The following is a 24,640-nucleotide window of genomic DNA, read 5'->3' on the forward strand; positions in this document are numbered from 1 at the left end:
GAACTTAGTTAATCTCTACTTTATAGCTTAACTTTCAATAAGTTCATATAAATGAAATGGTATTTTAACAACATTCTGACGCGTCTCGTTTATTACCTTTATTACTGTCCTATGTTGCAATACATTGTTCAAAAAACATTTCCATATTTTGATGAAGCTGTCTTCTATAAATTAATTTTTTTTCTTAATATTTTACAGTAACTGTTCATGTTGGATAAAATTTAGTCATATTTTCGATTATTGGTCCGTAGTCTGTATATTTAAAGAAAAATACCTATATATAAAGTTTTATCGTTTGGAGACAATCGTATATTTGAATGGTAATCGGACTTTTATTATCATATTATACAGAAAAGATGCTTTATATTTGTAACTTTTACATTAAATTACAATTGCAGCCATCCCTTTGGAGAACTATAACCATTACAATGGAATGATACTTTCCACGAAATGTTTTTCGAACTTTTCAGCAGCTTTGTACAATACGAACTGGAAGTTTGAAATGATGTCTTATTATATTGTAAAAAGCAAATATTACTCGAAGATAAACAGATCAATTGAGTTCAAGGTTATTTTGTAATATATATGTGTTGTTAAGTAATACGCACACCACGCTCTCCCTTAAAGTCTTTATTCTTCAATAATTAACGTGAAACGCAGGGATTTATAGAAGGAAATGTCTTGCTATCTTGACTAGTAATAACTCAACTTTTAGAAGAGTGTCACGACTTGTTTTATATCTTATTTGGTTTGAGTTATATTACATCTTCATTCTTGGATGCCTGTAATTACTAACTCCATGTGTCTGTTCTACCGTTATACTATAAAATTATCCTCTTTCATAGTATTAAATGTTCCACCATATAGAAATATTCTCTATCTAAACATCCAACGTCATGTGAGATTGAAATGTAACACACATTATGCTAGACTGTTGCAAATTGCATCAATTGAATCCCTAATATGTGCGAAATGATACATGCCACAGTTTAAATTCTTAGAATAAGTGGTTCATTTTGCACCAGTTAATATCTTGAACCTCCACCACAATAATACCACGACGTTTCCCTTATGATTGGCAATAACAAGAATGCATATTATCCTCAAACCAAATCCCAACATTCAGAGAAACTAAAAATATTTTTATATTAAATATTGTAATACTATTTATATGAAATATTGAAATACTATTTTCGAAGATGCCATTGAAAAATTAATTGAAGAATAGGAAAAGGTCACACAATGATGGTAAATAAGTCGACGATTAAAGTAAAACATGTGTATTAATATTTTACACTAAAACTTAACATAAAAGAAAACGGTATTACGTATGGGATGACCTAGTATTCATGAACGCGTAACAAAATGTTTTTTGTTTGTTTCATTGGCACGATTGTAAATACACTAATAAAACGAACGACAATTTTTTTCTTTTACAGCTTCTGGCGGGAAACAATAATCCGTACACGGAGAAGGAGCAAATCTTCGATCCAGCTATCGTGGCAACAAAAATCCGTTTCATCCCTTATACCTCCCACATGCGCATGGTATGCATACGGGTCGAGCTCTACGGCTGTCCATGGATCGGTGAGTGAAATTTAAAGCCACCTCGCCTTTTGTCCGTGTTTCACGTTCTCATGTTTATTCGCGGCAAACTGTCCACCTCTAAGTATTGGAAAGGACGACCTGATAGTTTTCACGTATTTTTATCATCGTTATGGTGTTCTACCGTTTTCTTCAATCAAACAAAGTCTTTGGCGGAAAAATCTGAATGCTGTGAGAATCGTAACATTTGTTACACTAGTGAACAATGTTACACTCCAAATACAATTAAAAATACTGTCACTAAATTTTTTCCATATTTCTGTGGCGATATTTTAAATTTTTTATTGGAAGCAAATATTATGAAATAGTGTTGTGAAAATTGTTTTCTATGAAGATATGCTCCTATAATAAAAGAAATGAGGTTCTGTTTTCTTTGTTAATAATTTTGATACATTACGTAGTGAAAAGTCGAGAAAGTTATTAAAATAATAGGATATACTAAAAAGGGCTACTTTTGAAAAGAGGTTTTATCTTTGAAATAGACATGACCACAGTTAATAAGAAAATACAAGTCTATTATTTTTAATCACTTTAAAAGTCATTTTGGAAGATATAAATTATACGTAGGTTTTAACGTATTTAACATAACGGTTAACATAAATTATTCTCGATATAAGAACTGTTACACGAAATTAGTATATATGGAAATAACATCGAAGTACATTGCAGTTATGATTACCGAATTGAATTGACTGGAAACTGTCTCGAATTTGATGAAATTATTGCGAGTGATTTCGAGGATCGACCTCTGTTGAGATAAGAGACATTTATGCGAGAACCAATATCTGTGAAATGAACGAAATCATCCTGAAGGGGGCTCATCATTTCACGTTTTCCGATTGATAAATTTACTTCACTTTTATGGCTCCATAAGTTCATGTTTCTTCTTCCAACCCCGCCGGTTCTACATTTCACGGATTTTACTTCTCGCGTTACGGTTCAATACTCAAATTCGTATCAGATTATCACGTCCATGCTGTTCGATACTGTAAGTTAACATTAATAATTAATTTCTTTATCAAATTATTTATACCAAATATTTAAGATTAATATTTACCAAAAATTAGCATCTGATGTCAGAAAACTAAGCATGTGACAACAGAATGCACTCTAGCATAATTTTTGCAAACATTGTTATTATTACGATTAAATATGTAAAAACATGTCCGGACGCGAATGCATTAACTAACTTAACTTACAACTAAAATCTCGCTGTCGCTACTTTTGATTTCAAAAGTAAACCAAATTTCTTTTACAAATATAGATTCACTGCAGAAAGTAACAATTTAAAGAGGAAGCTTCGTGTTAAGTGGATCTTCCGTTTGTACCATACCGCATTCATATTCTTAAACTCCGATCGAATCGCAGCAACTTCGCCGACTGGAAGCCGGCATTAACGCAGATTTACTAGTGCACCCAATTCAAAGGGTGTACAGGTGTGTTTGCGTTAATCTAACCCGGAAACGGTTGAACGAGCCGAGTGCCAATGTGCGCGGAGGCTGAGCATGCCCGATTCTCGAATTCACGGTTATAAGTATCGATATTGCGACGGTATCGACACCGTTAGTAATCGCTTACGCTTATGTAAGAAATATCTAGAGAGAGGATGTTCGTTTCCCATTATCGTATTCTACATTACCATCAGATCGTGTCGCGTAATTTTGCATTATCGTTCAACGAGTCCTTTGCATTCATTACTGTTTTATTACTATTTCTTTATTTTACACGATTGAAACAGAAAAATAATAATAGTAGTTTAATAAAATCGATTCAGATTTTATTTTCAATCATTTGAAAGGATTCTGTTCTAAAATAATCGACCGTCTTTCTTTTTTTTTAGTTGATTGCCAGTTATTATCTTCATTACTTATTGATTTACAGAATATTCCACCGAAGACCGAATGCTTGAACGACTCTTTCATTTTTAAAGACGTTAAAACTGTTTCAGATTCGATCGAATCATTGAATTAAAAAAGCAGACAAGAGTGCTAAATATAAAAGAATCTTAAATCATTACGAGCGCCCCAGTTTCGATTATTCAACGAGCTGCGCTAATTACTTTCATAACGTTCATATTTCGTCGAATTCGACACTCTAAAAGGATAGAAATGTAAATAATCAATTCTGAAATCGTTATCCTAGTTTCAACTGTTAAATCAGTAAAGATACATGGTATCTATCGAACCCAAAAAAATTCTTCGAATCATCGAGTGAGCGGTATTTTCATTTGGCGGCTCGTTACGGTGAATAACAGCGAAACCGTAAACGACCCTTGTATATACAATTCCGGCGGCGAGCAATTACTGTAACAAGAACGAAATATTTTCCATACGCCGGTCTCCCGGTGATTGTAGTTGAAATTACTGGATATTACTGCGCGTGCGACACAGAGCGTTGCGGCGCACGCGGCCAGCGTATATATCTTCGTGCATTTTTCCCACCCTCTTTTCCGCCTGCCGCGTGCTATGCACGACGAATAACACCATGATAAATACGGAGACGGCGTTTTTACGGCGCGTAAAATTTATCGTTCATACTGTTATCGGTAAAAGGGGGGCACCGAGAGAAGTGAATTGGCCTGGCGCGTTTTCTAACGCGTCCGTTGTTCGCTCGCGAGTGAATATCCCGCTCTCCTTACGGCCAGCATTCACGTGAACCGATTAATTTAATACCGTCGGCGGCGCGGCGTTTCCATCTCATCTCCGACTCCCGATTAAATTCAATACGTTCCACGGCGAAGCGGCGGAAACGCGGCCGAATGAATACGGGATATTCATCCCCCCTCCGGAAAGTGTTCAAACTTGTTCCGCGCCCGTCTTTAGTAATGTCTACCAGTTCTTCCAGCTATCGTTTCAACGTCCAATAAATCATTTTCCGTCGGTCCCGCGGGAACGGAGGCCGCCGGGAACGGGCATCCTTTTTATTGGCCACGATTGTGGCATTGATGAAGATGTATAAAGATTAAATCACGACGCGCGCTGTTGTGAACGACGTTTGCATTCACGTGGCAGTTGCTTGACGTTATTGTGCTACGGAATTGGTGTCCTTATGGATGGAAAACTGGTTTTGATAAATGTTTGTTTTAAAATGGACCATTTGTGGCGAGCTGATAATATTTCGGCAACAGTAGTAAGAATATTTTAATATATTGTAAATTTGTTTAGTTTCCGATAACCCTGTGCAATCTTTCCTTTTTTGCATTCGCGATTATTCGACTGGTTATTCTTGGTTCTGAGCTGAATATAAATCTTAAAATATTCGTTTCTTACTAATTTAGTCTTTGAGAAACGAAGTTTTTCAAACAAAAATAAGATATTTAACTTTAAACATTATTTTTACGTTCATTGAATAGAGTTGCGTGTAACAGTATCTAGAGGAAAGTTGTACAAAATTGGGTACGTGGGTCAAATGGAGTATTCGTGTTTTTTATAAGATAAGAACTCTAAAATGCAATCAGAACGTTCCATTGCATTCTGGAGGACTTCGTCACATTATCAAATGAATCTCGGAATATAGATTATTATTGTATTGCATGCAGACGAAGTTAAAAATTCTAAGTTGAAAAGTTTCAGCACTTTGGAGGTGAAACAGTGCCTTTGTCTTTTTATATCTTGACATTGGAAAATCCGTGTGGAAAAATATTATTTACATTCTGTAGTCTTTACAGTTTTAGTTAAAATAAACTAAAATTATTTACAAATTTGGTAAATGTTCCTAACCTTAATATAAATGTCTATAATTTAAACTTAATTAGAGTAATTTCACATTGATTAAAATTGATGAAAATAACTTTTTACTCGCCCGTACGGGACGAAACTGTGTTTTTCCGTACTTCCGATAAATGGTATTTTCTCGCGAAGAAAACAATTTTTTCCAAAAAGGATCGCAATTTTTTATTCTTTAACCGTTTCGTTCCGAATGGTTAAAGGTGCCACGAACATTTTAAATGATCGAAAAGCTAGAAAACGTTTCTATTTTGAGTTAACTTATAATTTGAATTAATAGATATATGTGTTTGTTAGGAATAACATACGAAATAAGAATGTCATAAGTACACCGTTATATACACGAACACACCGCCCAACTGCTTAGTATTTATATCAAGTCTCCTAATGTACTGAAATTCTTAAAATAAATTAATGTAACATACACATCGTACACAATTCAATCACTTTTACTGATCAATCATACTGATTCTCATACTGATCCGTGTAATACTCGTTGCTCACAAGAAGAGCTTCGGAATGGCACAAGGGCAATAGGGGTTTCCCGCCATGTGTTTTGTTTGTAGTTTTGCTTGATTACGAGTAACCGTATTAACGAATAGCAAATTAGTACTGAAAACAAGGAGAAAAAAGATGAAAACTAACTAATCAGACCCGCATTTCTTCTAAATTTTTTCTCGTAAGCAACGCGGAGCATACACGATCTATACAGCAAACCGCTAATTATACGGGTAAAAATTTGCATCTTCCACACGATGGGTCATCGATTTCGGATACAGTAGAACACCCTTATTCGAAATAATTAGGAAATAGATCCATTAGGATGAACGATTTTCCGAATAATCAGCTTGAAAGAACAAAAGTTACATTGCAAAATAGTAAACGAAAAATGCCCATGTGTACAAAACCGCAGAATGAAAAAGTGCACGTAGCGAAAAATGCATTGTGTAAACTATGCAAATTCCATGATCCGTAATTATATGTATTGTAGAATTATAAAGCAATGGTATGGGAGGGGGGTCAGTTCCTCCGCCTACACCCCCTTCTCATGAAAAAACTATCCCCACCTATACCCATCTTTATTATATAAGTAAAACTCTTCTGGATGCAGTAGCATCAGCCGTTAATACTTATAATAAATTTTCAGATAAATTGTTATATTTAAGAAGAATTGCAAATTTGCAATAAATAATTTACTTAACAACTATTATATATAAGTAATTATTTTCTGTAATAAATCAATAAATATTCCGCATTTCTTATATGTACGGATTATATATTATGCGTAGTTTATATGAAGCGCTTTTATTCATGTGCGCATTTTACATTGTGCGCTTTTGTACGTGTGCACATTCTTCTCTGCGCATTTTTCGTGCACGTCTTTTTTTGGCGACGAAGTGAACATATCATAAATCAATCAGAGATACACCCTGGTAGGCAACAGGTAGGGGAAAGTGGGGTTAAACTGAGTGGTCAGCTAAAATGAGGCAGTAATGTTTTTCATAGATAAAGACCACGTATTTTGATATTGCATAACATGGTTCTAATAATTTCTCGATTCAGTTTGAGATCGACTGCAGAGCAGTGTATGAGTTGTTTTCCGATTAAAAGTATTGCAAAGACATTCAGTGAAATAGTTTTGATGTTACATAGATGTTTGAAGCATTTCTTTTACCTTTGGGTTAAAAACTTGAACAAAATAACTACAGTACTGGATTCTACGTTCCTTAAGCTGTATTTTTTACATTTAAGTTATATCTTTACCCAATGTCAAACTGTAAATTTTAAATGCTTTTCTAAGTTATAGTGCGTAGGGCAAAACGAAACACTTCAGCATAAGAGCACATGAGTCCGTTGCTATGTGCTTTGTTTACAGTTTTAATTGGTTACCTGTAATCGTATTGACGTATAGCAAATTAGAATCGAGGATGGAATAAAAACTAATTAGATTATACCAACGCAGAAAATGAAGATGACACATTTATTGCTACTTTTGTTCATAAAATCATATATACTTATAGTTTATTTATATCAGCTAACAACTAAATATATTCAGTTAACAATTTTGACTTAGTAAAAATAAAGATTTCGTATTTCTATATGATTTCATATGAGTGTCCCATTTTACTTTATAAAAATTTTCCTTCGTAACTAATAAATATTTTTAATAAAAAACTCTTTTATTTCCTTACAACCAAAGGTCTATTGAAGACTTCCAAAAAAAGTTTTACACATTTATTACTCCAGATACTTTGTAATTACGATTCAAAGAAAAGTATCCCATTTACCCTACTTTCCCCTAACCGAGGTAACCGGCACAGGTTTCTCAGAATTGAAAACTTCTCTTACGCGTTTCATTGTCGGTACACGCGCTTCGTCCGGTGCCCGGCGCATCGTGCGAAATCTTGTCACGTATCGTCGGGAATAACGTTTCCGTCCCATCACCATGTGCCGTCGCGGTGATGCATCGCTCGCTAGTATTCTACGCGACGCGATCCAGGGTATGTAGGTACATTACATCGATGTGCTGTACTTTTTTGCAGATGGCCTGGTGTCCTACTCCATGCCCCAAGGAATTAAGAGAGGCTCGGAGGTTGACCTTTCCGACAGAACGTACGATGGCCGGGAGGAAGGAGGTTACCTCTCCGGGGGACTCGGTCAACTTGTCGACGGGCAAAAGGGTCCTGACAACTTCAGATTGGACGTCAGCGGTAACGGGAAAGGTGAGCCGCTTCGTGCTGCAACGAGATTAGCGCGAGGTGCCTGATCGTGTCTAGATTAGCGTGATAGAGCCGTCACGGCTACACTCGCGAGTTACCCGCTCGTTGGCTGACTTATGCTGTTTCTCTTCTTCGTTTCCCGCCTGTCCGTCTTTTTTCGCGGATCCTCGTTCTTTCGGGGTGATCAGATGCATCGTCGGTGTTCGTGACTCGCTGGTTTAATTGAGCAGTCCGTTAATTTCGCGACTGGTATTTGGCAGATCAGAGTATCTATTTGCAACTCGATAGATTGAAAACGGTTTATGGGAAATATTAATTTAATGGAATTTAGAAGTTTAGTAATATTAGGAATATGATATTTTGAGTACGGCTTTATTTCAGGCTTAGATTTCCCATTTCTACTAAAATGTATTCTAAAACAAAGCACATATTGATTTATTTTTAGGAAACCACGTTTAATTTCAGAATTCAATCTATTCATATACTTACGTACAGTTCCTTGATATAGTATTCGTATTTTTATTTACATAGTACTCTAATCCGTGATTCGTTAAAGTATACACTCTATTTTATAGATACATAAAATTAATTTATTTATTTTTTATTGTTGTATATAATAATAAATTATGAACGAAATTAGATTGAATTTCGAGGTTAAGAAAATATTCGAACACCTGTTATATCGTCTTCCTAATAGTAAATTTGTCGATCCCATAGGACTGTTTTTAAATATCAAATGTGCGTCGTAGTTCGTTCAGTTTCAAATAATTAATCTCATAGTAAACTTCGCTAGTTCGACAACGAATTTGTAAAAATGGGTCGTAAAAGTAAAAATTCGTCATTTCATATTCGGCAACTTGTTGTTTATCATCAGGAAAAAAGAAAATATCATGGTGTCCGAATATTAAATCGTGTACTTCGAGGTACAGAAGGTACAGAAAAAATATAACACAAATATAACATAAATTATTACGTTTTATATACTTTTACTCTTTAGAAACCAAGTAAAATACTCTCCTTAACATAGAAACGTTATACATATTTACGTTTTGATTAATCTGATCAATTAACTTTCGATAATAGGTGAGGAATAATTATAAAAATACTGAAATAACTATATCAAACAGTTAAGGTGACTGTTTACACAACCATTGCACAAGAACGTACATACGTGTAATATTCCTTAAGAAATTAAATTTTTTACGAGAAACTTTATGAATATTCAGAGAAACTTAATAATAGGTCAAAACAGTCTCCCTCGTTAACGATTATAGATCATCGTCTTAGTATACTTTCAACTAACTTTCCGACGCATAAGACAGATCGCGACATGCATATTTTTTGAATCGTATAACAGATTATTGAACGTTCGAATGCGTTTCCATCGTAGATTATGCTTCATAAAATATACCAGACATTTTTTATCGTATTTACAGCGGTGTTTCAAAGGATTATTGAACATTCAATGAAGATTCATATTGCAGGTACTTTCACGATGCAGGGTCTTGGAACTTTATACGTTTTAACGGGCAATTTGTATGTATAAAAGTAATGAAAATTCAGTAAAAGAAGCTGTGACTATCAGTGAAGTACATATCTAATAAATTCAGAGATAAATGAGTATTTTATGAAGATGATGATTTCAAAGATTGGAACCACGTTTGAATCAACCAGAAAGAGAAGAACCGTGTGTCATGTGTATATTAACGTAAAGTCAATATTAAATTTTTTATTTATTTGACGCATAAATTTTGATTAAAAGGTATTCCAAAGTTAGAATGTTTGGACACACCATTTGTAAAATATGGATGTTGCGGTCTCATATAGGGGGAGGTTGGTTAAAAGCACACAGAGATATTACCAAGTTATAATAACTAACAGTAGAGATTATATATATATATAAAGTGTTTTACATGAGAAATAATGCAGAGGTTCATTTACGATAGAAAAATGATACGAAAAATTAATATACTCAGTATAGCAAGGTCAGACGAATTTGTGAACTACTATAGCTAAATAAACTAAAGGAATAAATAATTATATTCAAATGCAATTTTTCTACAGATAGATGAACAACTACTACATATAATTTAATAACTATAAACAAAGTTACATCTAACATGCGTATATATCTGGGACCCTTTTTATCATTTTTGCTTACATTTTTATCATTCTATTCTTAATTTCTAAAATATTAACATTATCTCAATCCTTACGATTCGTTCAATATTAGCTTACAGGAGTTGTTTCACTGTTAATAATTTTACTCTCACAAAAGGGAATCACACATTCTGTATATAATTATATTTACTTCCCACACACTGCGAAACGCTCTGTACATAAAACTTCCCATGAACTAACAAATTTTCACAAATATTTTATTCGCGCTTTTGCGTTACTTCCGCATTAATCCCGAAGCGATTACACAGAACATATAGACTCATTAAAAAAGAAACAGCCGCTTGTTGTACGGTTAATCAGTTCCCAGCCCAAATCCCCTGTAACGCGGGCGCAATGAGTTGGCACGAAGGTAGGCGAAGCGAAATCCGAAAAATTTCGCCGGAAGTTTCGGGGCGGGAAAATCATGGAACTTCTTGAACGCGCGCCAGATAATCTAGGAGGCCTAGAAGCGGGGCTGGTCAGCGGTAACCGTTCGTGGGGCGAATTCATCGTCGGCGTCTTCCAATGGTAGGGAGGAGCACGGTTTAAAACGGAAATAAAATTTTGCCTTGCGTCGATTCCAGGTGTGTAGGCCAGCCAGAGATAAGGGAATCCTAGAATGTCGCGGCGGCGTTGGACTGGAAGCTTGGACTCGAAGGCAAACGTGTTCCGTGCCGCACTCGAATCTGTTCCAATTTACATTTATATTGAACCGTGGGCTAGACTGCGAGCCACACGGCTGTTTACCGGCTCCCAGGATACATTTGTGTCTTTCCATTTACGCGGTCGAGACAGGCCAGGCACACTCCGTGCTACGTACTTGCAGCTTCTTAAACTTTTAAACCCCGTCGAGACTGCGTGCACCGGCTCTCCTGACTCTCTTTATACCAAGCTATGGTTCGTTCCTTCGACTTCGGTTTCTTTCAAATTGCAAGTGACGGGGGAGGGAAAGAGTATTCGTCGGCTGAATTTGTTTCTAGTCTACACTGTCCTTGACAATATTCGCTGATAGTAATTCTCCGGATGTTTATTCAGTTGTATTTTCATGTGATATCTCTTTCTAACGGCGTTATTTGCACGGTTTCTAGAAAAGGAAATACCTAAACAGCTCTAGTAGAATAAAAGATGGGAGACAATTTATAGATCAAAGTCTGTCGTGATTTAGGTAACAAGCACAGTGATTCAGATGTATTCAGGTAGTGTCTATTTCGGTTTTTAGGTAACATCAAGGTTTTTAATGCGTTTGTGTCCTAGGTTTAGTTATGTTTGTGCTCTGCTTCTTATTTTGTCCCTTATGATTCATATGATATAATGATTATATATTATAATCATTATAGATATTATAATCTTTGACATTATATAATCATTATAGATATTATAATCTTTATTATTCATGAAACTATAAAAAGGCATTTCAGAATGAAGTTACACTGTTTTAGAATGCATATGCATCAATGCCAAATCACAGGGAAATTTTTCCTCGAAAGTTTCTTTTTTACAAAATTTTAAGGTAACTGGTATTTTTTTAAATAGTGCCACATACTTTTTCTTCGTCTTTTCAAAAAACTTAATTACTTACAACGAGATACTATGCAGCTTGTTGCGTCGCACGTACACGAATACTAACGCGGATTAAATTCCTCGGCTGGGGTTGTAAATCCCAGCTTTAACTTTAGGTCTCGTTAATACTCGCGACGCGTCGATTTACGAATTTCTTCAGAAATCGACTGATTCAATTCTGATCTCCGACTGGTTGAGATCAGATCACTAGTTGTAGTTGTCCCGAACGATGGACTGACTACTGTTTGAATGAATGAATGATATCTCGTTACTCCGAACGATTGAGTATCTGAGATATCGTCACTCCGAACGATTGAGCGACTTATGTGTCCCGAACGATGGACTGAACGTTGTGCAATGAGAAAAAGTCTCTGAGATTGTCACTCCGAACGATTGAGCGAAAAAACCCGAGATATCGTCACTCCGAACGGTTGAGCGACTTATCTTGTAATGAGCGTAAAAAAACCTCTTGAGTGCGATCCTGTAGGTGTTTTTATACGACACCTACAGGTTTTGTGTCGGGTGCGCTGATTGGGAAATTGAAAATACCCAATCAGCACATAAATCCAAAAATCGGGGGGCGTCTTGGACGACGCCCCTTGGCCTGCCCTCTTGGTGCAAGAGTGAGGGCAATGACCACGTGCGAGGGATCCTCGAAGATTTGCCGATGCCTTGGAAATTTCCTCCAAGTTGACGCATGGCTGGCGGAACCGTTACGAACGAGGTTCGCGTCGACCCTTCGGAAATTCCCGGTTTATGATATGGTCGGTTGTCTGTACGAACGACAAAAATTCCAAAACTATTGTCTGGAGATGCGCGGATTAACTAAATGATTTTCTCATGGTTTAGGGTGCGATTGCCCCTTGTAACTAAAATAAATAAACTGAGTTCGAAAAAAGCTAATCCCGAAAGTAAATTTGTTGGCACGTCCATATCATAAACGAACCTTCGAGGATTTTCTCCGTTTTGTTCCGCGTCGGACGGAACACAGCTCAACTGATCTCAAGATACTTTCATTAATATTTTCCAACGTCATGAATTTTTTAGATTGATTTTCATTATTAAGTTTCCTGGAACTTTATTCAAAACTTCGAAAGCGTTTCTCAGGAGAAACTTATTACACCTTTTTCAATAATATAGGATAAGTTTATTTAAAAACTAAGAAAGTTCATTTCTCTTCCGAAAGCGGAAGCTACATTAATCTTTCAGACTTCTCCTCAGAGAAAGATGCAATCCATAGGAAACTATCTAATTTTAAGAGATATTTTTACGTCACTAAAGAAATCATTATGCATTACTCAATAAAAATTAAAAATTTAAAGCTCTTTACATCCTTAAATATTCATATTATCATATTGGCAGCAATACCAACAAGAAAAATTCATAAAAATCACTTACTTGTTACCTCGTTACACGAGAATGTCCTCTCAAATCGCGAGAGTACATCGTCGTCAGTAGGTGACAACGCAGGGCATCGACTGGCAACCCCCTTTACGAGCGCCATTCGCGCGGCCATATAGTTTCAGGGCGGTTTAAGTGAGAAAATCATCAGGCAACGGCGCGGGTGGCGGCGAGTTCCAGCCACGATGTACGCGCGCCGGTGTTTATCTTACGACCCCTCTGAATGTTCAGAATTGATGGCAGATAGCGACCGAAGGCGGCGACGACAGGAAACTGGAAACTATTTACTCGGGGGGACGATATTAAGGGATGATATAATGCCGGGTGAGCGCAGGCCTCGAACATTGTTGAGGAATCGGAAGGAATCGTCGCTGGAAAATCCGAAGTCAAAGGGGTACAGTAGATACCGAATCGAAATGGAACGATTCGGACCCTCCTAACGTTTGATAAGTTCTATGCCAGTATTGTGTGCTATCACCATAATGCAGAGTTGTAAATCTGATATTTCATATAACAGGCTTTTACTGTTTTCTGCTTAACACTAGATTTACAAGGTGGGTGAAAATAATCCATATCAGTATTTTTATTTTGTAATGATTCGAGTCATAAAAGCATTTTTGTTGAGAAATTGGTACATAACTTCATTTCTTGTGTTCTCAAAAATATTAACATTTATTACCAAGGAAAATAATAAAATAACATTGTTACTTATTGAGAATGTAGATAGTAGGGAAAAAATGGAGGCATTTGATTAGTTTATCGTAATACATTTTGGTTACCATCAAAAGTATATTAGCATGACTGATAACAGAGTTAAGTTCGCTATCAAGATGATAACGAGGTGTGCCTAAGCTATGCCATTGTCGATAAATGGACGTACTTGATTAGGTCTATAAGAAAATATGTAAAGTGAATCGTTTTCGTATTTATACAGAAAAATTAAATGCTTATAAGTATTAAGTATAAGTAGAAGAAAATGTTAAATTTCTAATGTGTAATATTTAAAATACTAATAACAGATACTAAATTCTGGAGAATCTTAAATATACATTACAAAACGTGATGAGAAATTAAGACAAACGAGTGGCGTCTTTTGACTTACGAATTTTAAGTTTCCAGAAGATATTTCATTATTTGTGCATATAGAATCGAATACTTACTTACAAAATCAAAAGAAAAATAAATGTTTTTAATTTTTTAGAGTTAAAGGTTTCAAGCTTATCCCTCATCACAATCTGTGCAGGCGCAGTACATCGACAGGTTAACTGTTATATATATATATAATATATTATGACATTACATATAACAATGTCATTGGCTTTCGTAGGCGTAAAAGATAGAGAAACTGAGAGTACACCAATGTTTCATGATTTAACGATCTTTTATTATCGCGCGACCAGATTAGTGTACCTGAACGCTTCAAAGAATCATATACCAAAACCAAAAATCCACGTAAGCAAGGCGTACGTCTTCGAATCTGACCACTCAGACGAAAGTGCCATTCATTGCAACGGAGGGTAGATATGTGGCGGCAGTTCTAGCTCTCCGCCAACAGAGGGCTAACATACCTAGGCCTTTCCCGCTCTTAGTCAGTTTTCGTATTATTAATTATTCGTTAAACCCCTATCACTCGTCTCGACTTCTAAGACACGAGTCTACCAGGTTGCCTTGTTGACGAGTCCACTGGTAGACCCCGGACGAAACGCCTCACTCTTGTCTCCCAAACTTTTCTTAGTCTATCCTCTACAGTAAATCCTAGACCACTGCATATATGAAGAGGGTAACTCTGCGTGGAAGAAAAGTCAGTATAGAGCTCGCATGCTCTCAGTTCAATATCCCTTGGCTTATACTTTTTTTATGCATACGGTCCAATGCGAATATGTCGACGATGATTTGATGCTGGGTTAGTGTTGCGCTATTAAATGATCGATGATCTGTACACGCAGCAGATGGCGCATCGTTGCTCTATAGGCTCTCGCCGCGCCTGCTGCAATGTCCCATTTCTTCGATTCCCTTACAACAATGTCGAAACGGAGTCTATCCTACCATTGCTCGAGAACCCCTCGTTTTTCTCTACTACCCCTTCTCCGTAGCGCGTTCATCTTTTACCTTCTTTTATCCACCCACCCCGTTGCTTCCGTAGAGAATTCGTCGAGAACGAGAGATAAAAGTGTGCAGGATTTATAGCGTGAAGAACAGATCTCTGCGAGGTGGCGTAGCATGGGTGTACTGTGTATCAACTTCTCACGATCTTATGAACCGCCACCGGGGAAGCTACAAGAAATTGAATCGTAAATAGAGCGGCAATGACGCGGAGAGGATTTGCGGTGTGTTGCTCGAAATATTTATCTGAACATTCGTGCGTTTACTTTTTGATGTTGCATAAATAGATTAATTCATAAAGTGGATGATGTTGAGTTTGTTCTGAGATTCCTTATAAGAAAATTTATTTCGTGCATAGGTCGTAATTCTGAAGAAATTGTTTTCCTTTATCATCTATTCACATTTGCGAACATTGTAACGTTGTGTTATGTCATTGCTATTTGATTGTTCTCTTGATTATACTTGCAAAATCTTAGTCCATCGATAGCGTCGTTCCTTTTTGGAGAGAAAAAGATAATATATTCGCTAAATGATTAAACGTACTGCAGATCTGAAGTATTCAAAAGCTGCAAGGGATATTTTGTTATTCGTAGAGTAGCGACGCGCCGTTACTCTAGTAGCCGCAGTGACTAATATGGACAGCTCCTAATATGAAACACCATAATATTACGGAAAATAAATAACTTAGTGTGCTAATTAGTATAAGAAATATTTCATTAGTAATATAATATAATTATATTAATAGTACATTAATTAGGAATTTGTCATTGAATGCAGAGCATTTTTGTGTCTGTTAGTACGTAAAATTTCTGAAAGACGAGTTAAACCGTTAAATTTCTCAATACAGATAGGCTAAAAAATTTTACTCTTGATTAATTTATCATTAAACATGTTTGTTTTTCACTATTCAGAAGCAATTTGCTGGAAATTTACTTTTTTCTCAAGGTAGTTATTATTTTTTCCAGCGGAATACGTGTATATGGAACACGTTCTATATTGAGTGCACATTCTTTGTGAATGTTACATAATATTATTTTATATTTTTATTTTATGTTGACAAATACTGAAATGATAATAATGGAGAAAAAATGTAGTTATTCCGATGTGTTATTCATATATATAACGTATAGAAGAAAAAAAAGAAAAAAATTAACATGATATAAGTTCAAAAAAGTGGAAGAATTGTTTATTTATTCTTTCTAAGTCCATAAATATTAATTTCTCATGGTAAAAATGAGTTTTCTTCGTAAATTACCTTGATATTCCATATTAGGAGTTACTTTTTTAGTTCGCTATTTTTGATTTTATTTACATTTTTTTACCGTAATTTGGAGGTACTCAAATTTCTACATTGTTATCCAGTAGCGTATGAATATTCATCAATTTCTTCGCATTTTGATACGGGTTTCATTGAAAAAAATACATCTCGTTTTTACAAGCTTTTAAAATCAGGTGTTCCGTATTAGGTGCTGTTACCCTACCTATCAAATTTAATTTCAAGTCGTCAACAAGAGTTTGAATGTTATAAAATCAATAGTTTTTATGTCTCCATTATAATGAACCTTCAACTTTCCTACTATTAAATTTTTCCCAATACTAAATAATTCTAATTTATTTTGTCCTAATAATTTTAATCATTTATTCATCGAAGCCTCTTCATTTTCCTTGATTCTAAAGCACAAACACAAACGATGCGCATAATATATTTCATCACATTTTAATTAAACCTCGAATACCAGTGTTTGAATGCTTTCATTTCGAACTTCTCTTTCAAGTTAATCAGAATAAGGAGCCTAAGATACGTCCATAGACGATTAATTAAACTCCCAACTACCAAATACTGGGACTAATCATCCGTAATTCGGTCGTCGGCATGCGTTAACGAAAAACAGGGCTGTCAGCGTGCTGACATTTCGCGCGGCACGGCCCCGTGCTATCCGAACTTAACTAAACTTCCGGCAGTTCATCCCGGGAATGCGAGGCAACCGTAGAATTCCCGAATTCGCGCATGCGGCCGAAAGTTTGGCCAGGAAACCGCAGCCGAGCGTCTAGTTTAAAGGCGGAAATTCGAAGCGGACCGCGAAAAGTAACAGAGACCGGCTTCGGAAAAACGCGTAACTCGCGGCGGCGCGGCGTCCGCACCCGGCTTTAAGGTTATTGCAGTCCATTTTCAATCCGCGCTCTCTCACGGGACGCGTGAGCCCGTCCGCGGTATCCTATACCGTGAAATCTAATGGCAGGATTCGGGGAATAACTGCCGCTGCGCCTCACTGACACAGAACTCTTCCAGTTTCCAAAGCGTGTTTCGTTACTTTTGCGGCATGTAGCCACCGACACGTTTAAAATGGAAACCAGGTTGATCGTGGCTTCGAGTAATCGAAGCAGACACCGGAAAATCGGTTGCCAAAGCTCAATACAACGCCTAAATAATATTTCCGCCGGCTCTTTCGGCGATCATTCGCGATCGGGCCACGTGTATTTATGTAAATTCCACTTTTTAAGAACATTATTGGAAAAATAGAATTGTGGTGGAGAATGATTTTTCGTAACAAATATTCGAAAAAATACTGTACTGTGCATACTTTATATATATTCTCATATCATAATCATTCTGACCTTATGAAATATAAGGTATGAAAACTTTTAGTTTAATTGCTAGGAAAACAGGAATGGTGGAAAGTAACGTAAAGAGTAAAATAGAAGTAAAATTATATTAATACTTAATTAAGTGATTTCTGAATTAAAGGGGTCATATCATTATGCATAATGGGAATCTCGATATGTCCAAGGCGAGACAACTTATTCATTAGTATTTTCCTAACACACTTTGCAGCTGAATGGAAACAAACTTTTACGCTTTGAAAAATATTACTATTTAATTTAAACGATTACTTACATTTACAGAGGACACCAATTTAACAAAAGAACGTGTCAAAGAGTCAAAAGTGTTTTGAATTGTTTTATAAATTTTTACAATATCCCTATTATATGTCATACAATTATTTCATATAATTTAGGAGCTCTAATTGAAAGACACATAAATGTAGAATCGGGAAGGAAGCACCATTTGCCAATAGTTCGATGAAATTAATCTGCTGGTGTTTATCCACGTGAGTAATGGAGGGTTAAAATTGAATACTAGCGTCCAATGTGTATTAAACTGACATACATATAACAAGAGTACACTGCACTGATTGTACTCTCGTATTTGAGATTCCGGAACCTTAGTATGCACATAGCACGGTAACGTATCCATTATAAATCGGAGCATGAGCTCCCTAGTAAGGGAGTGTAATATAAAATTTTCAATTGAATGCTCTGATATGAAAATGCTGAAAAATTCAGATAAGCTGACACTGTTTCTAATATGCTTTAAATAAATTTATATATGAAAAAATAAATATATGTTTCATGCATAAAAAAAATCAGTGTTCTCAATATTACATTTCTGCTTTATTTATAAAAATAAATATATTTGAAAATAAATCTTAGTTTTATGATTTTAATAAATAGATCGATATTCTTTAAATAATTCTAAAATATAAGATTGGAAATGAATAATTTTAACTCATTTGATAATATCTGATTGCTTTATACGATTCAATATATAGTATCGAAATTGCTTTGATATGTATATACGTGAGACCGAAGCTGAGCAGCGGTTATATTTACATACGAAGTTTTGAGGACACCGTGCTTGCAACATATGTATTTCGCGAGCTTTTAGAAAGAAGAATGAACGGAGTGTTTCCAACACGGAGAACGGAAGAATGCCGGGATTCTCTATTCTTCCCTTTTTTGTTCATTTGTATAGAATGCACTGAATTCAATGCAGTCGCAGATTGCGCGAAACGCCTACTATTTTGCATTCAGCTGGCAATTAATTAAGGTAACATTCAAAGACCAGCTGTCGTTTGGACGAAAATGGGTTGCGCGCCGGAACTTCTGCTAAAAGAGCTTCGCGCAATTTGCAACAAATGCGGACCAGTGTTGAAACAATTTGTTCGTTTGATGTGAACGCTTCCCGCGCTGTTCGTGACCCGCGCGCAAACAAATTTCGCGTCACGCACGAACCGCGTGGATTATTTATGTTACAGATTTTATTGTCTCGTTTATCGGGGCGGCGCGTGTCGATGGAGTAATCGGATCCGGCCATGTAAAATGTCATTTCTCAGATACGTTCGTTGCGAACAGACATAGCATTTTTTGTTTGCGTGTGAAACGCTCTATGCGAATTGTAAAAATTCGAGGATTAAATTCTTGTTAATCATGTAGTTGTTTATTTAATAATATTAAAAGTGGAATTCATTAAAATTACAGGAAAATGAGATAAAATATGTTATACGATCTATGTTTAGAACATGTTTTTAAATTCATACGGTAGATGAAGAATGGAAGCTATGGTACATTTCGGAATAATAAGACCACCATAGAAATTGGTTACTCTAAAGATATGGTAAATATTTTAAAAAATTGCAATAACAGAAAATAAAGATTAATAAACTTTTTTATGTCCAATTTGAATAAAGCATGCATGATTATTTAAAATTAAGATGATTTTAGAGATTATTATTTTTTGACTGACTAATTTTATAAAAATTGATATTGTGTATAAATACCCAAGAAATTAATGTTAGCAGTAATATTATAACGAAGTTCTAATAAAGTGAAATTTCAAACCTAATAATAATTAGAAATTAATCATAATCAAAGTACATAAAAAATAATGAAATTAAAAATTATTGCCCACTGGTTACATAAATTTCAGATATAGGTACTTTGATTTTCTTCATCTGTTCTACTTTGAGAAAACGTTTTCTTTTTAACTTATTTATGCAAAAATATATATTAAATAAATACTTATAAAAGGAGCATCCATATCAGAGGTGTGTGTTTAAAATGTATTACTTTTTGTTGTAAACCTGTAGTTTGAACAAGATTATTACTAATCAAGATAACATAGTGTCAAGAGATGTAAGTCAGTGAAACTCAATGTCAAGATATTCGAAGCGGAATAATCCGGATTAATAATCAGAATAATCTTAAACTTAGAAATTGGGATCAGAATAATTTCTGGTTAAGGTACCCCAAGTACACTGAAACGGTATTGAATAATCTTAATAGAAGTAACTTGAAGTTTCAGACTCAAATATTTATAAATCGCATAATTCGAGTAAAAAACATTAACATCGATATTGTTTCAATCAAAAACCGAAATTTTATGTTAGAGTTAATTATATAGGCAATAACACAACATTATAGCAAGTGGACAAAATTTATTTTTAGATATATTCATTATATGTATATATCAAATGATTTCAATAATAATATTTTTGAGTGCTCGTTAAATTAAATTTCTTTACTGATCGTGCTTTCATGTTTATTTCATTATATCACAGTTACATAATTAGGTTAGCCTTTACATTGTCTATTATTACTCTAATTTACAAAAACACTGATGACCTTGCTATTTTGTAACTAACCTTAAAAAATATTGTTTGTTTGTAACAATTTTTAGTTTCTTTAAAACCAAATCACGTTTTCCTTGATTTTTCCTACCATCCAAAGCAAGTGGACCATTTAAAATGTGTAAGATAATTAGGATATTATGAATATTTACAATAATGTTTAATCTTGCATATTGTACCGAAGAGATCCGTAATATAACAAAAACCAGCTCACATCACTTTGTACGCCACTGAAAATCAAAAAGCAATTTAATGATTTGCATAATTCCATTTGTTTTCTAAATATTCAATTTGATAGCTTCGAAACTCCCAGCTGCGGAGTAGAATTCCTCTTCTCGAACTGGTCCATCGACCGGCGAAGGAAATACATGCAAATTGTTTTCGTGTACTTTATACATACAGAGAATTTCATCAAAATTCGTGCGAACAGAATAATACTCTGTCAGTCAGCATTAATGTATGATAAAATATAATCTTTAAGTTCAGTTTATCTCGGTATTTTAAACAAATACGTCTTTGACTACATAAACACGATCAAATTAGAAGACACATATATTCACGTATAAAATACAAAACGGTACAACTTAGATAAAATAAGTAGAAATTTATATTTCAAATTTGGTGAAAATTTATATAAATTTTGATTTACATTGGAATCTAATAAAGTTCTTTACAAAAGATATAACTTTCTGTTTAATTCATTTATTGTTCCAAGTGTTTGTGCCTTACAATGACAGTAGTTGAATAAAAGTTTACTTTCTTTTACAAATGGTCATTACGTATTCATATTATATTGTAGGAATAATATTAAGTTTTAACAGTAATTGCAATCGTTGAACTTTTTCTTTTACAGGGTATGAATGGGTGGGTTGGAGAAATGACACACCCAGTATGCTTGGACGTCCCGTTGAAATAACCTTCGAATTTGATTACTCGCGTAACTTCACTGCCATACACCTACATACAAACAACTACTTCACCAAAGATGTTCAGGTACGTTATATTTTATATTGTTGTTCGTTTATTTTCACGTACAATAGAAATTGTTTAAAATTTGATACATGAAATCGGAACAAATAAGAAAGAACAAGTGTTCGATTTACAAATTCTTTTTCTTAATGCAATGAAATTATTAAATACAAAAGAAACGAAAGCGTCTCTAAAAGTCTGTCGATTCAAAAAATAAATGTTTTATTTCTGTATATAAGAACGAAAATAATCTTTATAAATTGTTGAAAGACAATCATTCTTTATTCTTTTCTATCTTATTTATTCATCTTAAGTGCAACGCCTTTTGGAGAAAACGAACAGATGTACGCGTTGTTCTGCATAAAAATGCAACGCCGCAATTGTAACCGTTCTTTTTCCATGTATCAAAATTTCGCTGCAGAAAGACTCTCTTTGTATTCATTGTTAAGCTTCACATAACTGCAACATACACGGGAAAAACTGAAGCAATGCAGTCTGGATTTTCTGGGCATTTTCCCCGGCGTAAATTAAAAATATTTGATCGATAAAACAGAAACCCGAAACAGTTAACTGAACGCAACAACACTGATATTTGTTTCTCCACCGAACCAGCAGCTTTGCTAACAGTCCAGGTCCGCGCAGAAACTCTAAATCGCGGTATATACACAGAGATTTGAATGTTTGAAGAACAGCGTGGTTGAAACGGGCTGAATCATTGAAATCCAAAAATCATGTTCCTCTTTCGGGTACAAGAGTCACGAGAAATTCATCCTATCGCCGAACACGGTTCGTATATCGAATGAAAAACGTGTCGGAGGATCTGGAGCAACTCTACCGACAAAGGATTAAATTTTTAATTCGATCAACCTGGATAGCGTTTTCGCGGATCTACGAGAGGCGAAATTGCCAAGAGCGGTTGATAGTTAATGCTCTATTTCGTGTACACGTACGCGCGCACCTCTGTGTATATTGGAACGCGGAAAGAAGAAGACGGTGTGTTTCCATCACGTTCAACCATTTGCTTCCTGTTTACCCGTTCACCAAACCGTTTCATCCCGCTCGCGTATGACATTATACACTTTGTGGCGTTCCAAGCAATTTCGATGTATCTTCATATAATATATCTTTGAAACTATTAGAAAAATTGTTATTAGGATGCACCTGTCAAATATTCAAGAGATATCTGATTATTTAGTCCTACAATACGAAAATTGATATTAAGTTAAATAGATGAAAAAAACTTAGAATTTTTAAACAAATTTTAACGTTAGTTACTTGACCGGTCGTGATACTTTTAGTGTCAAAAATGGAAACAAGATACAAGTTCTCTCATTTTTATTTTAACTCTTAATTATTATGAATAATGAATTCAATAAAGTGTAAGATATTGACTACTTTGTGCTCTGTTTTGCCCACAAGATTTTAGGTACACATATAAGTTCTATATATCTCTAAATATAAATAAATATATCCTAATGATATTTTATTTTATAATTCTATTTATTTAACCATTTATCTGCAGTGGGAACTAAGGGCTTAAATAATTTGAATAGAAACTCATAACTGGACTGCGGATCTTTATGCAAATTCAAATTTTTAAAAACATAATTAGATTCACCCCGGAATTCTGGGTGAATCGGATATTTCTCACTTTTCAGTTTTTTGCTTATAACACGAAGATTTTTAAGTTTTTTAATCTGAAGGTCTATTAATAAGAGATCTATGAAAAAGATGTTGACTCTAAGTTGTAACCATTAGTTTTCCGCTGTTAAAATTGAACTGATCCGATTCGCCTCGGTCTACCCTATCGATGCGTACTATTCGGGACGAAAGGGTTAACCATTTACATCATAGGGAAAAGTAGAAACTTAATCTTTATCACTAAAAATGTTTTTATTGCATCCACATAAAAATGGTTCGAAATGTATAAAAAATTAAAAACAAAATGGCGTAACCAAGGAATTCATAATCTTATTTAGCGCAATAAAGTTAATACTCATATTCTAATTGTTTTAAACGTTCGCGAGTTTTCTTCAATAAATTTGTTTTAATGAATATTCGAAAATGCTGACCAGTAAATCTTTACGATAGTACTGGACATGGCGTAACTGTCCGTGTTTATGTTCGTATGCGCTCTAGTTATAATATCCCAAAAGTGGTACCCATATATGCGCTCCGGTGATACAGACCAGGAAAAATCCGTGCAAAAATGCGTTAATAATACAAATGGGTTAAACGAGGATAAAAATTTTGCCTTTGGGTTCTGGCAATTGGTCAAATACTTCAACACGTAAGTTGTAGTAACGCTGGCGCTCATTTGTCCGTCAGATAAACGCACGTCTTGTGACCCATTGGTTGGCTAAACCAGTGTGAACGTGTCAATCCGCCATTGTGTATACACGTGTGATTCTTCCGCAGGTCTTTTCGTACGCGAAGGTTTATCTTGGCGCTGGAGGAAATCAGTTTAACGGAGAGCCGGTCCAGTTCTCTTACATACCTGATCTGGTGTTAGAGCAGGCACGTGATGTTACCATAAAGCTTCACTCACGTGCTGGCCGCTTTCTGAAATTGCAGCTGTATTTCGCGGCTCGGTGGATTATGCTCAGCGAAGTAATCTTTGAATCAGGTAAGAAAAACATAAAACACGATTCTCGATAAAAATCTGTTCTATTCGTTTCCTCGTGTTGCTCGTGTACGTATTTAACTCTTATGTTGGCAACCAAAATGTCTGCATTCATCCAACTTTTATTATCACAATATTTTTGCGTGTATTATTTGTTTTCGAAACTAAAATTGATGTAAAAATGTTTAAAAAATGGAAATTCAAAATGATTTTATCGAACTTTCAGGAGAACAAAATAAAAATTGGGTGAAGGAAGTTGGGTACTAACATAAGGATTAAACAGTTTGGTTAGAATGTAAGTTATCC

At 35.1% G+C, this 24,640-nt stretch overlaps 1 protein-coding gene across 3 annotated transcripts in view; it reads left to right on the forward strand.

The window, feature by feature from the left end:
- Positions 1–24,640, forward strand: part of Ddr (discoidin domain-containing receptor 2) — a 433,820-nt gene that overhangs the window by 308,108 nt on the left and 101,072 nt on the right. For all 3 annotated transcript variants that reach the window (XM_031970341.2, XM_031970342.2, XM_076369034.1), the window contains 4 exons: positions 1,440–1,587; positions 7,874–8,053; positions 21,596–21,735; positions 24,130–24,337. In XM_031970341.2, the coding sequence (XP_031826201.2) occupies positions 1,440–1,587; positions 7,874–8,053; positions 21,596–21,735; positions 24,130–24,337 (676 nt within the window). The remainder of the gene's footprint in view (positions 1–1,439; positions 1,588–7,873; positions 8,054–21,595; positions 21,736–24,129; positions 24,338–24,640) is intronic.

Source organism: Nomia melanderi, chromosome 7, assembly GCF_051020985.1.
Source record: "Nomia melanderi isolate GNS246 chromosome 7, iyNomMela1, whole genome shotgun sequence".
Taxonomy (NCBI): Eukaryota; Metazoa; Arthropoda; class Insecta; order Hymenoptera; family Halictidae; genus Nomia; species Nomia melanderi.